This window comes from Typopeltis vanoorti, chromosome 20 (assembly GCF_054136105.1).
Source record: "Typopeltis vanoorti isolate ZY-2024b chromosome 20, IOZ_Tvanoo_1.0, whole genome shotgun sequence".
In the NCBI taxonomy this organism is placed as follows: Eukaryota; Metazoa; Arthropoda; class Arachnida; order Uropygi; family Thelyphonidae; genus Typopeltis; species Typopeltis vanoorti.
The window spans coordinates 76560116-76577472 of record NC_143568.1 but is presented as its reverse complement, the minus strand read 5'-3'; the positions used below and the strand labels follow the sequence as shown (position 1 = coordinate 76577472).

Here is a 17357-nt window from a genome sequence, read left to right as displayed (position 1 = left end):
ACACACTGACATAATGGTCAGTTTTGACGTCTCCTCCCTATTCACTAATGTCCCACTCAAAGAAACCCTAGAGCTCATCCAAGCCAAGTTTCCTCCCGATATCTCAGCCCTGTTTCAGTTCACAATGAACTCAGGCTATTTCGTTTGGCAAGGAAAGTTCTACAAACAGATAGAGGGGACAGCCATGGGTTCACCGCTTTCCCCGCCCTTGGCCAATTTCTTTATGGAGACATTTGAAGAGAAAGCCTTAAACTCTGCCCCACAAAAACCCACTATTTGGCTTCATTATGTGGATGATGTGTTTGCTATTTGGCCACATGGCTCAGACACACTCCATTCCTTCCTAACACACTTAAACAACCAACACCCCAGAGTCCAGTTCACCTTAGAAAAAGAGGAGAACTCCCCTTCCTAGACACTTTAATCACCCGCCAGCTTGATGGATCTTTGGTTTTCTCTGTTCACAGAAAACCCACCCATACTGGCAGATACATTCACCAGCAGTCCCACAACACCCCCCCCTCACAACAATATGGGGTTATAAAAACACTATATAACAGAGCAAAATTAATCTGCTCAGATGACAAGGCCCTAAGTACTGAACTAAAACACATCCTCAACACTTTCTTAGCCAATGGCTATAACCCCAAAAAATACTAAAACCAGTAAACCACAACCCCCCTCCCCCCCTCCACAATAAAGATTACACCAAGTCTATCACCATCCCCTACATCCAGGGCACCTCTGAGAAAATAACCAATATCCTCAAAAAATATGACCTTACTTCCTGTTACAGACCATATAAAAAGTTGGCATCCCTTATCCGCTCTACCAAAGACCAACCACTTCCCCTAGACCTACCTGGTGTATACCAGGTCCCTTGCAGCTGCAAATTGTCCTACTTTGGCCAAACAGGCAGAACAACAAATATCAGGATTTCAGAACACTAAGACTACATCCGGTTTCACCAGTACAGCCACTCTGGGCTGGCAGACCATGCCTTAGATACCTACCATAAAATTCGTTGGAAGAAAACAAAAATAATTCATCGCAGCAAGTTTAAATATGAAAGATTATTCAAAGAATCTTCAGCAGCTCTAAAAAACGTTCCTAACCTCAACAAATTTGGGTGCATGAAACTACCCCAAATTTGGGAGACTTACATTATGAGAACTTCAGCCCAACTGCCAAGACTACCAAATTAGCCCGCAAGAGGGCACCATTAGGACTTTAGGAACAATATTAGTTTCTTGCTTTCTTCCTCATTTGCTTTGTGTTAGTGCCTGCGTGCACATACCATATCTTTATGATCCTGAAGATGGCAATGTGACGTTGCCGAAATATAGAAGTTATTCATTAAAGTTACCTTTAATTAATATACTTTATATGCGTTGTTAATTCCGTAAACTAATTACCAGTTACTTTCAAAACCACATGCATTCAACTAGCTACTTTCATTCATTCTCCTGCATTATGGAGTATATAAAGCATATAAAATAGTAAGTTTTATATGCTTGACCTACTTTGATTAGACTGGTAGATTTATTAGCATCCATCTTCAAGAATGCAAGAAATCACATCTGTGATCATCCGTATGGCAAGTTGGGACTCGCAGACCATGCTCTGGATATTCCTTCACACAGGATTAAATGGAAGAAAACAACTATGCTACACAGCTATCACTACAGCTCTTAAGGACTATTTTTGTAATCCACATCAATTATGAAGTACTTCCGTAATCTCAACAAGCAGTAAGAATATGCCCGATATCTGGGAGGACAGTCATTCACAAGACCACAATTAGCAGAAACGTCTCTGAATTAACTTTGTTGTTATACAGTTCATTTATCATAAGCTTCTCCAAATTACCTTTACTGTTATACTATGTTTAGAATCACCTTATTAGGACATTAGTTCCTTTTCGGTTACAATTTGAATTGCATCCATAACATTCTAATCGCGTGTGTGTGTGTCTGCTACAATTTAATTGTGTCTGCTACATTGTAATCTGGTAATCAAATAATGCCAGTTAAAAAACCAGCAAAATATTAGCAAGTTCATCACCCAGTATAAAACCACTGCTGTGCTTACTGGAGGCCTGAAGTGGCTTGAAAAAGTTCCCTGTTTGGTCTCTTGAGCAGGGTTTCTGAACTATGCAAAAATAAAAAAATTACAAAAAATATATAAAATTGATAAAAAATGAGAAAAAAAAATTTTTAGCCCACCCACGGTACAAATGTACTATAGGATTACTAATAGCTTTTTTGTGGGTGGGAAAAGTTCGATAAATTAATTAATTACTGTCTCTTCTTGCGATGTTTATGCAGTGAAGAACTTTGTGAATAAGCACCAAAACTTAAGCCTTTCTATGTGTATATAGTACTATGGACAGGTTCAAGAATTTGGGAATCCTGCTCTAAAGACCACACATGGAAGGTGTTTATTCAGAACACTTTTCAAACCGGAACTTTGGTGGTAGTATTGGGAAGCTGCCAATGTAAAGGAAGTTTGTGTTTGCAAAGTGCTGGATTTATGGCCAAACATTTGCCTATAATTCCATCTAAAATTATGAGACCAGTATGATTCCAACTAAGGATATGAGACCGACATATATATTGTGTTTGTTAATTATTGTTTTCTCTATCCAGTTTGTCATTTTTACAGGATGATAAATCCATATTTCCAAGAGGTCAATCTAGCTCTCCGTATCTGATTTCGAACTCACCTTTAAAAGAAAAAAGTAGTGTAAAAGCTCCTTATATCCTAGAGAGAGAATTCAAGCTTAAATCTTTGCCATTGAAGGACAAATGCTGAATTATTCTTTCAACTACACTATAAGGCACTACTTCAGAAAGTAAATTTGTCCCACATCATCATCATCTTCCTTATACCCTCTTTTACCTTGCGGTGTCGAGGGTCCATTGATCATCGGACCTCATTCCGATTTTACAGGATAAGGTGGTCAGCCTTATGCCCTGGTGTATCCTATGGCCTGTAGTGTTGAGTTCTCAAGGCCAGTTTGGCTGCTTGCGGGATGAAAAACCCCAGAATAAACTGGGGAAAAAACCCTGCTGTCCACGCCCAAGACTGGCTAACTTGGCTATGGCTGAGGAAGATCCTTCAGCTCCTCACGTCACCGACGGGAATCGAACCTAGGACACTCCTTCCCCAGGAATATGGTTGCGAAGCGCATAGCCACTAGGCTAACCGCGCGGACATTTGTCCCACATGCTTAGTCAAATTCTCTCTTACTTCTTGCACATTGGACTCCAGCTTGCATACTCTTTTGCATAGACAATAAGTCTAAGAGTTTCTTCTCACTTCATATCCTAGTGCAATCTATTCAACTATTCACCAAAGGGGGAAAAATTTTACAGGATAAGGTGGTCAGCCTTATGCCCTGGTGTATCCTATGGCCTGTAGTGTTGAGTTCTCAAGGCCAGTTTGGCTGCTTGCGGGATGAAAAACCCCAGAATAAACTGGGGAAAAAACCCTGCTGTCCACGCCCAAGACTGGCTAACTTGGCTATGGCTGAGGAAGATCCTTCAGCTCCTCACGTCACCGACGGGAATCGAACCTAGGACACTCCTTCCCCAGGAATATGGTTGCGAAGCGCATAGCCACTAGGCTAACCGCGCGGACATTTGTCCCACATGCTTAGTCAAATTCTCTCTTACTTCTTGCACATTGGACTCCAGCTTGCATACTCTTTGCATAGACAATAAGTCTAAGAGTTTCTTCTCACTTCATATCCTAGTGCAATCTATTCAACTATTCACCAAAGGGGGAAAAAAAAAAAAGGACAATAAATGATCATAGCGTCACTGCAATTTAAAAAGAAAGTCACCACCAAAAACTAATCTCAACAAATATCATTAAAAATAAACAAATAAAAAAATTCCAACCAAAATCATAAAAAATTAAATAAAATAATAAATAAATAAAAACCACCCAAAGAAATCATTTTTGCATCCACTTCACCAATGTTCATGATATAAATATTAACAGAAATTATGTAAACTGCTTACAAAAAAATAACATACTGGGACAACTCACCTCATCTTCCTTTTTCCCTATTTTTTTTTTTTTTTTTTTACCTTGCGGTGTTGAGGGATTATTAATCAATAGACCTAAACCGTTCACAGGATAAGGTGGTCAGCCCTATGCCTCAGTGTATCCTATGTCCATAGTGGTGTTGAGTTCTCAAGGCCGGTTTGCCTGCCTTGCGGGATGAAAAACCTCAAATAAACTGGGGAGAAAAATCCTACTGTCTAGGCCCAAGACCAGCTAACTTGGCTATGGCTGAGAAAGATCCTTAAGCTCCTCACATCAGCGACAGGAATCAAACCCAGGACACTCCTTTCCCAGGCATATGGTTGTGAGGCATATAGCCACTCAGCTAACCGCACCAGGGACCACTCTGCAGCTAGTAATATGGGGTGCTTCATGATTTATGTGGGTATACTTATTTGTTTATTCAGCTTAAGTATATTTATACTCAATATGAATTAATAACCATTCCCTGAATAAAATTCTTCACCTCACAGAAGTATTTTTATATATTTGAATCTATGAAAAATTTTTAAATATTTATTTTATTAGATTTAATACATCAGTATTAATGTATGTAAATATTAAAGTATTTAATACATACTTTAATATTTAATATATAATGCTAACTAATAATGATTCTACCACTCTAAAGAATTTGAGTTTGGCATTAAGGCACTGCTCAGTATATTGCCATCCTTCACAATACCTTCCACCCTCAGTAACTCGGTAGCTAGCTTTCTCCCTCTCGGGTGTGTGTCGTGAGTGATGACTTTTTTTTTTTCCCCTTCAATCTTCTCCAACAATGCAAGAGTCCCTCAGGACTCTGTTCTATTATCTATCTTCTTTCTCCTTATTATGAACATAAATTAGCTTCATTCATGAACCAATAACATCATCCTTGGTTCTGACACTTCATTCTTCTTACTTATTCAACAACCTCTGCAGTATATAAACATCAAGTTCCATGATACAGCCAGTGCCTTAAACACTGATCTCTATACTATTTTTCAATGGAGCAAAGATGCCTTTATTACCTCAAATGCAATCAAAATGTTGTCTTGCCTTCCTCCTTGCAAAAAGGATCTCAATTCACCTTAATTTATCTTCAATAATATACAAACCACAAGACAGGATTCTAGCTCCCTTTCTGGACTGCCATCTATTTTTAGACTTTCCTGGCATAAACATGTCATGTCAATATTCCTTAGCTTCAAAAAATAACTAGCCATTCTTTTCTGTTCAAGATGCTACTTTTCACCCATCCAGCTCAAAACAAATCATCCCAAATCCACACACCCTTAGAATACTGTTCATATGTTTGGGGTTGTGAAAACCTCCCTACAAGTCTACGATGCTTACTGACTCACTTCAGTGACTAGTTTGCATGCAGCCTGTTTCAGCTCTATGTAACTTCTAAGTACTTCCATAGACACTACTTCACTGAACTGAAATCTCTCATTCCACTTCTTTCCAATGAGCCTGTTAAAACACAAGCAGCAACAGCTGCCCAATATCCTTTTACAATTCAAGTATGTGTTATCACCTGCTTCTTTTATTCCAGCTTTTCAAGAAAAAAGGTCAATAGGTTCTGTCTTTCCCCAGTGTTCACCAATGCACAAACAAAATACTAAATTATAAAGGGATGTTTATTTAACTGGCTTATATTTTGCTGGATTTTAAACCAGCATCCTCAGAGCAAAACAAGTTAGAGTAAAGATTATATTTTGCTGGATTTCAAACTAGAATCCTCAGAGCAAAGCATCATGTTATAGTAAAGCTTATAGTTTGCTGGTTTGAAATCCAGTGAAATATAAACCAATTAATAAACATCCTTTAATAATTCATAATTTTGTTTGGTGTTGTAATACTGTTAAAAACAGTCATAAATAACATTCAACACTGAAGCTTGTCAACTAGACCAACACACAATACACTAACATACTATAGGTTTTACCACTTCTCATTTGTGCAGGAGAATAATATATTAAAAAAGCTACAACCAAGTGACCATGAAGAACCTATACTGCAGGGCAGCTGAAGAGAGTGGATTTTCTTCCCTTCTCAACACAGGCTATTTAGTATGTAACACATACATGATCTGCAAGCTGCTGTCCAGGATAGCTGACATAAAGGAGAGAGGAGGTTCATAAGAGTAATGCTGTAATAGGAGGATAGGCATCTTGGAATTGATGTCGTGCCACAAGTCTATTTTCTGCAAATATTTTGCATTTTTCAGACTAGCAGCAGAACATTTCAAAAACGGCTGAATGCAAACAGATTCTAGTTATTTTATTTTAGTTATATCCTTCTTTCTTAATCCCCCCCCCATACACAACTGCATTAATTCACTATAGGTTCTTCAACGTCTCGTGTGTGTGTGTGTGTGTGTGTGTGTGTGTGTGTGTGTGTGTGTGTGTGTGTGTGTGTGTGTGTGTGTGTGTTAAATATATATATATATATATATATAAATAATAAAATAAAGCAAGGAAACTAATCAGTTTGAAATGAACTTTGTTTTGTACCAATAATGTTATAGTTAGCGGGGTGTGAGGACTAGATTTTTTACTCAGAGAGTTCTGAATGAGTGAAATGTGTTACCAGTGCTTTGTTTGTTAATGGGTTCAAGGAGAGGAATGATAGACTGTATGGATAGTTTGGTCTCCCGTGATGAGTCTTCAAGACTTCATGGAGGTGCCTATACAACAACAATAATAATAATACCAATCAAATTATTACAGCAATTACAGAAGTTAGAAGTTAGTGGGTTAGCAGTTGAACTGCAAATGGATGTAGGGCAGTTGTCGTCCAGGTTATTGTAGGCTCAGCAGAAATAGGAAAACCAAATATTTCATGGACACTATTCAACAGAGATGGTGTCATTTCTGAGGAACAGTGTCCATGGAATCCGTGTGTTAAGGCTTAAGTGCTGGGAGGACATCATGTTGGAGGTTTAATGGAGTACTGACAGCACTAGGAACGGATCAAAAACTAACTTTAATGCAGATATTATTTCTCGAAAATTTTCCATGTTACTCCACTAAATAAATATTAATTTTTATGGCTATTTTGCCTATATATTTTTCTTTGCCTGTCCTTCTCCTTTCCCCAAAAGAATTTCTGTCTTTCACCTTCTTCACAAATAATTCACTCCACCTGTAAAACCTGGGTTCTACGGGTTTTACGGGTGGAGTGAATTATGTAATGATACCACAATCCGCAATCCTCCCACATCTCTCTAATCCGCCTCCTTCTTTCAGTCATACTTCAGTAATATCACCATACACTAGATGGATGCTGCTCAAGAAGATGACAACCACAAACATTTTACAAAGGTATGTCCAAAATTATTCCTTCCTTATATTCTTCATATATCTATATCTTTAAAACATCAGTAATGCCCTAAAAATCAAGTAAAAAGCCAGTGACTTCATAAAAGGGGTACTCCTAAATGAAAATAGGCAAAATAGCCATAAAAATTATTTTAATGATTCCAATATTTTGTCTCAGTCTCAGAAATGCCATCATCATCTCCTATATTCATGACACATCAGAAAAATTAGCCAGATGTTTAAAAAAAGTACAACCTCTACACAGCTTTTAAGTCCCACTGGAAACTTGCAACCCTTATTTGTTATACCAAAGATCAGCTTCCTCCTCCTCTCTCAGTGTCTGAAGTATATAAAGTACCATGTTCCTGCAAATTGGCTTACTTTGGACAGACAGGTAGATCAGCCTATCCATTTAGATGAACACAAATCATACATTTCCAATCATGACTATGATCAATCTGGCCTTGCAGACCATGTATTGGATACAACTCACAGGATCTTCTGGAAGAAAACCATCATTCTCCATCATCGTAAATTTAAAAAGGAAAGACTGCTTTTGGAATCTGCAGCGCACCCAGAAATCAACCGAATTTAAACAAATATGGATGCATAACACTTCTTAAAATTTGGGAAACAATACTTGTCAGAGGTCCCAGTTTACATCCCTAGACCACCTACAAATGCCCAAAGATGGTGCACCACCTAGATAGGACTTTAGAGTCACCTACGTGTTTCATTAAGTATTGTGTTTTTTTTTTTTTTTTGAGTGTGTGTTACAGGTGTTACTTGTACTCTCTGCAGATGTCTCAGTAACAGATGAAATACTAGAAGCATTAAAATACTCCATTAAATCTCCAAAATGTGTCCATGGAAATATCTATAGAAAAGCCACAATCCAGAAACTGTGAGAGAGCAGCTGGAGAGAGAGAGTGAAAAATCAGTCAACTACTATCCTGATTTGGACAAAATCCAAAATTTTTATCAATTTGGTGCAATACCCCAGTGTGAAAACAATATTCTTAAGTTGGGTAGATTTGTATATCATTAGCAACTACACAGGTGAAAAGTAAGATTTAAAAAAAAGACTTTTTTTTTGTAGGCTGAGAACGCTATAGAAGTGGCGTTTGATGCCAGGAAAGATTAGAGTTAAGTATCAGTCCAAGAATAGAGAAGATCTAGTCTTGATTGCTGAACCAAGTGTTAAAAAAAAAAAGGAGTACTAAGATCTTTAAAAAAAAATAATTAATGTTTTAAAAGCATTGAAGATGAGTAGGTGGTAATCAGCCCCATTGAAAGATGGTATGGAGATCAGTGTTTGGAGAACTAGTTATAGATCTTGAAGCTTGGAATGTTTGAATACTATAAAGTTTGTCATATGAGTAGAAGCATTGCAATCACTGGCAAAACTGTGGATAGGTAATGAGGTTTATTACTTAAGGGTGTTTTTTAGTCATGCAATGCATTTACTCTAAACAGATAAATTATCACTATCCATCATGAATAAAATTAGCTGAGGCATGCCTTCCACTCAGTGACAAAGCCTTGTTTCTAATTCTCTCATTCATATCACATCAGATAAATTAGTAAAATAAAATTCATCTTTAAAATCCCTAAATAAATAAGAAATTAAAAAGCCAGGATTCCAAACGGTTTAAAATGAACTTTGTTTTGTACCAATAATAAAATGTTAGTGAATAATCATTGCAATATGATTTCCTTCATGCTTACATGTTGATCAAAATACATCACGAAAATTATGGAAGCAACTACCGCATTAGAGTAAAACTTTAGTTTAATATAAACCAAATAAATATTGTGTTTATTTTGGTTTATATTAAACTAAAGTTTTATTCTAACGTGGTAGTTGTTTCCATAATTTTCATGCTGCATTGCAATATGCATTTTCTGCAATTGAAAGAGTGATAAACCAAAAAAAAAAGTACTGCAGTGAAAATATTAATTTTTGTGACCTAAGAGTCAGTTGATTAAGAATAATTTGTTTCTTATGAATACTGTTATGTTTCTATGTTTGAATGTTTTTTTTTCATGTTCTTAATTTTCTATTGTATAGCTCAAAATAACTCAAAACGCCTACTGCTTATACTTTCCATTGCTAATTTTCTGAACAGCTATTACAAATTGTAAACATAATTCCCTTTCTCCAACAATCCATCAAAATTAGGATTTGCTGTTATTATTATTATTATTATTGTCTGATACCTCCCTGGGAGCCTCAGTTTGTATTAATGATGCCCTTTAGTTGGAGAGACCTGGGTTCAAATCCTATCTAGGATGCAAAGAACCTTTATCAAGGCTTTTCAGCTAAAGGTTTCCAGGTTACCTCCCAGAAACTTGGGTTTTTCAACCCACAAAACAGATGAGCTGGCTAAAAGAAAACATGTAGTAACAGATAATGCAGATAGGATTAACCACCCTATCACAAACAGGTGGATAAGAAGCCAAGTGGATGTATTTTATGGCCTATTTGCCTGTTTAGTCATCCAAAGATTTAATTTGCATAGCATTTTGTGACATGAAAGTGTATAGAAATACAATTTTCTCATAAAAATCCAATATCTTATTTTATTTTCTGTTTCTTTTAAGATAAAAAAATTTCTGTCAGTCAAGTAAGTCAATAATCATAATGTATGGGGGGGGGGGGGGAAGCTTGATTGAGGCAAGTCAAGGCAGTCATACATCAGGGACAACAGATATTTTGCACCAAGATATATTCTCAATGCAGCTAACAAACTATTTGTATCCTGATCATTATGATGCAATGTTCAGGGTACAAATACACATATGTAGTCTAACAAAAATATTAAGATTACAAGTAAAAATTCACAATTATTACATAAATTACAAGAGATAAAACATTTACACTAGTACTATGGGCGAGCTTGGAGCTAGATAATCTGGAAACCCACTTCTATAGATAGTTAATTTTATTCATGGTTACTTTTCCAATCCTTCAAGCTTCGGATAAGCATAGCAGTGGTCTCTCACTAGACAATAATCTACCACTTAAAAACATTCCATATTCCATTCACAAACCTTCAATTAAAAATGTTTACACATTTTATTTCATTAATGTATATAAAATATACACTCATGAGCAGTTGAATTAGAGATACCTGCCTAGTAGTGGGTAGCACCCCCTTTTGCCTTGATGACAACAGCGATGCAGCATGGCACGGACTCCACAAGGCGCTGGAAGCATTGGGGAGCCAAACTGATCCATGACTGCTGCACAGCCTCCAACAATGCATGGAGATTGGTCGGAGCAGGATCCAGGGTGCGTATCTCTCTCTCTCTCGACAACACCCCAGATTGTGTTCAATAGGATTGAGGTTAGGGAACCTCGGAGGCCAGCCAAACATCCTCATGTCCAAGGAATGTTCATCCACCCACTCGGCCACAATTCAGGAGCGGTGGGCCAGTGCACTGTCTTGCTGTAGGCGCAGAAATGGGTGCACATGATCCGACAGCAGGTCCCTGTATCGTTCGCCGGTGAGGGACGATGGTAGATGTACCAGGGGATCCATTTCATCCCACGTAAACAGTCCCTATATGAGGATACTACCACCACCACCATCACCGGTCTGAACTGTACCCTGCTGGCATGAGGGATCCATCGCTTCATGTGCTTGGCGATGCACTCGTACCCTGCCATCAGTGTGTACCAACATGTACCTCAACTCGTCAGTCCAGACAACCTTTTTCTATACGTCGAGGGTCCAATGGCAGTGTTCCTGCACCCATACTAATCATTGCGCCTTGTGACGGGCAGTGAGCAGAGGTCCCTAGTCGGGCGGTGGCTTCTGTACCCCATAGCGAGGATATGGTTCTGGATGGTGTGGTTGCTCACACATCATTGTTGTCCAGCATTGAATTGGCAAGTGATCTGCAGCACTGTGGCCCATCTATCCGCTGTTCCATCCGAGCTAGCCAACACCATCCCATCATCGGCACGTTGTACACCACGGAAGTTTTCCCTGGCAGCTGTGGTTTTACCCAATTCCATGTACTCACGGTGCACTCTTGACACAGTAGCCTGTGAAAAGTCCAGTGCCTGCACGACTTCAGAGATGGAGTGCCACATACGTCTGGCTCCGACTATCTGGCTGTGATCAAATTCGCTGAGATCTCAAGTCTTCCCTATTCTGTGCTCAACTATTACTCAGATGGTCAGTACAAGTTCTGACGACATCCCCATCATGCGCCACTATTCCATTCACCAGGGCGGCCATAGCACCATTTTGCCAACACGGCAGATATCTCTAATTCAACTGCTCATGAGTGTATATCAATCACAGCAATATACACAGAAGTATTTTGGCCACTTAGTTGTAGTAAAAAAATGTTTTAATTACATTTCTAGTACTGAGCAGGACCACTTTGGCCTGAATGACAGCAACTACCCTTCATGGAATGCTTTCAACCAATTTCTGATATGTTGCAACAGGAATATTCTTCCATTCCTTGCACAAAGCTATTCCCATTGCTGATGATGGTGGTGGCTGCTGTGGTCTGGAATGAATTTGGCATTCTAATTTGTCTCAAAGGTGTTCAATAGGTTTGAGGTCTGGACTCTGAGCTGGCCAGTCCAACACTTCAACATTGTTTTGTGGAAACCAGTTTTGGACACATATTGCAGTGTGCATGGAGCACAGTCCTGCTGAAACATGCAAGGATCACTGCTGAAGTAATTCCACTTCCACATGAAGTTGTCCAGGTAACCATCAGAAATCATGGTTTTGGGCATATCCACCAAACTTGACAGTTGGAATGATGCAGTCTTGAAGGACTGTTCCCCAGGTAATCTCAATATCCAAACACTCCCATAAGAGTAAAAATTTAGAAGCATGATTCGTCTCTCCATAGAACTCTTTGCCAATCAACTATGGTCCAGGAACGTGAAAGCCACCAGTCCAAACATCATCTGACATTGAGGAGCGTGACAGGTGGCCTGTTCGTTCGCAGCTCTGCCATGATAACTGAAGGCACATGCAACCCTCTGTGGACAGCTCTAGTGCTGACAGATATCCTTGCAGCATTTTCCAGGTTGACTGCAAATCTGCCACTGATGACATGCAGGGTGCTTGAACATTCCGAGACAGAGCTTGTTAATCTCAGTCAGTGAGTGTCGATGGCCTCCCAGGGTGTTTTCCTGCTGTGGTAGCATCATCAACTTTCCATTTATGAATGATATAGGCAATGGTGGATTTCAGTCTACTGAGACAGGTAGTAATATCGCAGACAGAAAGACCACTGATGTGACACCCAACTACCATCCCATGTTGGAAGTCTGTCGGTTCAGCTGAAAGTGGCACTTGACATCGAGTACAGTGCAAAGCATGCAGTACATCCCACCTGTTATTACCAGACTCATGCAGACCTCCCTGAATATTTGCATATGGTAGGATCCAAAATTTGCATGGCACATAAGGTGTCCAAATACTTTTGTCAACATGGCGTATATCACAGCAGGCCTGAAATTTACAAACTGGAGACTGAAAAGCAGATACTATCTACTTGTCTCATCGGGATGACTAATTAAATATAACTCAACAAAGGTTTAAGTATTCTGACAAGTTACTAAACTTGCTTCATGCTACAAAAAACAATGTCAGTTAGATATCACCCAAGTTTTATAATAATATTTGTTTTCTGAAAGAAAACAAATATTATTATTTGTTTGAAGAAAAATTTGTTTTCTGAGTTTACAGAAAAGGACTACTGCATGTGCTACTTACTTGCTGCTACTTTTGCTTTATTAGTTATATTATGAATGAATGCGCAGTTGAAGAGTGTCCCACAGAAAAAGGCTGAAACATAGAATTAGTAACAAGGCTTCAGTTCAGGTGCTCACTACTGAGGAGAATTTTTTTTTTCCTCCTATGGGTTTCAAACAGAAAACCAAATGTGGAAACCTTTTAAGGTGAGACTTGAGGCTCATTTGGCATTTGTACAAAAGATAAGTATTTTTTTTTTGTTTATTGGAAAAGGGGGATTTGGAGTGGAAAGAAAGCGAGCTAGTAAAAATGTCATTGTATATACTGAAATTACAAATTTCTGTATATACAAACAAGTTTTGTTTGTTTAGACATATGTGATATTTATATTTCAATCCCAAATATTCTTGCTGGGTATTCCAAGTGGCAAAGGAAGTTATGAATATCAACAATAAATCATTTTTATGAAAAATCAATATTTCAGTTACATGCAGAAGTTTTAGTTTATTTATGTGATAATTATATGACAAATTTGCATATTATTATTATTATTATTATTACCACGGGCTACTCCAGGAGTCCTTAGACTCATCGAGGGAGGCCCTAAACATCATGTTCACGCAGCTGTTCAACATTCTCACAGTATCTATCATACCTTGCCTTGAACTCTCTCACTGTCATAGCACCCACAACAGACTCTGGCAGCTTATTCCACTCATTTACCACTCTAAAAGTAAAGAACCGAGCTCTAACACCCCTGCTAACCACGCTCTTGCCCAGCTTCCATGGGTGTCCCCTAGTTCTCCCACCATCAGTCCTGATCTCAAAAATATCATCTGAATTAATCCTATAGAATCCTTTTAGCAATTTGAATGTCTCAATCATGTCTCCCCTTTTCCGCCTATCAACTAGTTTCTGCAACCCACAAATCTTCAACCTGTTCTCATATGGTTCATTCCATAGAACTGCTATCATCTTAGTCACTTGCCTCTGGATCCTCTCAACCTCCTCCCCATCAAGAAGGAACCGAGGTGACCAAATCTGGGCACAGTAGTCGAGATGAGGTCTTATCAGGGCTCGGTACAGAGGTACAATAACTTGTTTTTCTCTGCTCGTCAAGGTATTTTTCAACAACCAAGTGAGTTGATGAGCTGATTTAGCTACTTTCTCAATGTGCCCCCTAAACTTCATCTCCCTATACACCAACACTCCCAAGTCCCTGGCCTCATCAATCTCTTACTTTTTTAAAAATATTACTTTTTTAATTTTAAAATACATGCTCAAGTTGGATATACTTAAAATCATATGTAATTTGGTTCTTAAAATGCATAAAACTAAAATAATCTATAGCCATATTTCTCTTGTTCTATTTCTAAAGCCATAACAATGCAGATTTTTTAAAAATTTCCTGAGCAGATAGGGGTTATACAATGATCTTCGACCACTGCATGAACAACGAACAGTCACTATCTATGATATTTGTGTCATAAATGATAACTATAATGTTGTTATAATGGCATTCATTACAATTTAGACAATTCCCAAGTTCATGATATTGATTTGGTAGAGCATGTATGAAATGCTTGATAAAAATAAATAGCAGCATAATTACATTAGGTAGAGGAAACTTTTTTTTTATCACAATCTAGGTAGAGGAAACTTTTTTTTATATCACAATCTGTTTTTGAATTTTACATGTGATTGTAATAATCAATTATAACTAGTAATTATAATAATGGGAAACTAATGTATCAATATTTAATGAACAAATAAATATTAATATTAGTTTAATGCTAACAAAATTCAAGTATATATATATATAATTTATTTATTCATTTTAAATGTTAATACTTACTTTATCACTAAGCATACACTGTTCATCGCATATAGTAGTAATGATGTTTTTTGCTTCTTTAGACATTTCATCTAAAAAGGCATTTACCATTGTTAAACTACGGTCTCCTATATGAATACGCTGGAAAAATATAATATAAGTTATTTGAACTGAGTTCGGATAATTTGAATCATAAAATATTTGAAATAATAAGTCTGAGAAAACGACCATAGAAATAAATGATTATGAATTATCAGCACTTATAGCATTACAACATAAACAGAGAACATTGTAAAGGTCAATATAATGTCACTTGGATAAAAAATGACATTAGGGTCTATGCACAACTAAACTATCTTGGTTATATGGAATCTATAGATGTCCGGAAGTGCAATGTTTGCTATACCAAAAGGTAGCTTTTTCCAAAAGGAAGACCATTAAATCTTTTTTCTGTTCTTTCAGATGAAGTAGAAATCAGTATTCACAGGCATAATAACAAACACTCTGGAGTATCACGCTATGGGTTTAAATTCCAATTCCCAATTATTTCTCTTCTTTCGATGTATATGTTTGTTTTATTCAGGATACATTTCTCCCTGATAGACCTTCATTTGTTCCTATTACTATTATCCCAACATCAAAATCCTTAACAGCTGTATTTTTTAATAAAAAAATAATAATAATAATAAAAGGTTAAAATATAACACAAGCGTATTTTTTTTTAAAAAAAAAAACATATTTACACTACTTTTGCAAGTATTGTATGTTTTAGAATGAAACATACTAGTATATTTCTGTGGTGAGTGGAAATGTGAGGACGGCCTCTTAGCCAAGAAATGCAGATTAAAATGCAGGATGCTCCAAGGGACTAAAAGATATCAGAAAGGTAGTAAGAAAGGTCTAGCAGTGAAACATAGATGTGATCAGCCAAAAATCTGAAGGAGATCAAGTTATTTGTACAGTAAATGTGCACAGCAAACAAAAACACAAAACTGTGATAGCAAATTGAAATTCCTATCAAATGCCATCACAATCAGTAGACAAAGGAAATAGCAGGAAATCGAATATAGATGACAGAACAAACACAGGAATGGTAAGACAATACATAATCAAAGGAAATGGTAGGAAATAGAAAAAGGAAGTGGCAAGAAAAGGTAACATTTTTACAGGAAGACAATATCACACCAATTTTTTTTTTGATTTTCAATCCCAAATAGCAGTGGTTGCAAAATTTGCAGCATATAAGTACCATGTTTGGGCAAATGGCATTTATCAGAACATAGCCCTGTATAAAGAGGGTGGAGAAGGATCTACCACACTACGAATCATTTCAATAGCATCTCAATCACTGAGAATGACTAAACTGTAATGGCTGTTTAACATATAAAGCAAAACAACTAAGAGTGTTTTCTGGTAAGCTGGATGATTTGAAGGGAAGGAATGATTCGAAATGGAAGCGTCCTTGGAACAGCATTATGCGATTAAATTTTGTGTGCATTTGCAAAAATCGGCATCGGACACTTTTAACATGATACGCGAAGCTTTCCACGATGAAGCAATGTCGAGGGCAAGTGTTTTTCGCTGGCATAAAACTTTTAAGGAAGGAAGGCAAAATGTGGAAGATCTTGAACGTGAGGAAAGACCTTCAACGTCCATCACAGAGACAATGATCAACAAAGCAGCGATTATCATCAAAGAGGATTGCAGAATTACAGTATGCCTGCTGCATGTTGTTCTGAATATTTCTGTGGGAAGTGTTCACTCAATCATGGCTGAACATTTGGGATTGAAACGTGTTTTGCCCAATGGATTCCCAAACTATTTATACCGGAGCAAATGCAGCATCAAGTGGATGTGTGCACAGAATGGAAAGAAAGACTGGAACAAGAAGGCGACAACTTCTTAAAACGCATCATTACAGCAGATGAAGCTTGGTTGTATCACAATGACCCTAAAATGAAACAATAAAGCAGTGAATGGAAGCATCCATCTTTGTCTACCCCCAAGAAAGCAAAAACTGTGAAATCAGCTGGTAAAGTTATGACCATAATGGTTTTTGACTACGAAGGCATTGTTTACCAACACGCTGTAGAACCCGGGAATATTGTAAATGGCTCATACTATGCGGATGTTTTACGGACAATGGTACAGCACGTCAAAAGGAAGCGTCCATTGATGAAGAATGGCTTCTTATTGCACCACGATAATGCAAGGCCACATATTGCTGGTTGTGTAGTGGACGTTTTGCAGAAGAATAACATAGATATCCTACCACACCCTCCATACAGTCCTGATCTCGCACCATGCAATTTCTGGGTGTTTCCTCAGCTCAAGAAACCACTAAGAGGCTGCCATTTCGAAAGCAACAAAGCACATGTAAAAGTTGCGGAGACAGTTTTGAAAGAA

At 37.7% G+C, this 17357-nt stretch overlaps 1 protein-coding gene across 6 annotated transcripts in view; it reads right to left on the bottom strand.

The window, feature by feature from the left end:
* Hem (Nck associated protein 1 Hem) overlaps positions 1-17357 on the bottom strand; it is a 393688-nt gene that overhangs the window by 188635 nt on the left and 187696 nt on the right. For all 6 annotated transcript variants that reach the window (XM_090409885.1, XM_090409889.1, XM_090409887.1 and 3 more), the window contains one exon: positions 14973-15092. In XM_090409885.1, coding sequence (XP_090266011.1) covers positions 14973-15092 — 120 coding nt within the window. The remainder of the gene's footprint in view (positions 1-14972; positions 15093-17357) is intronic.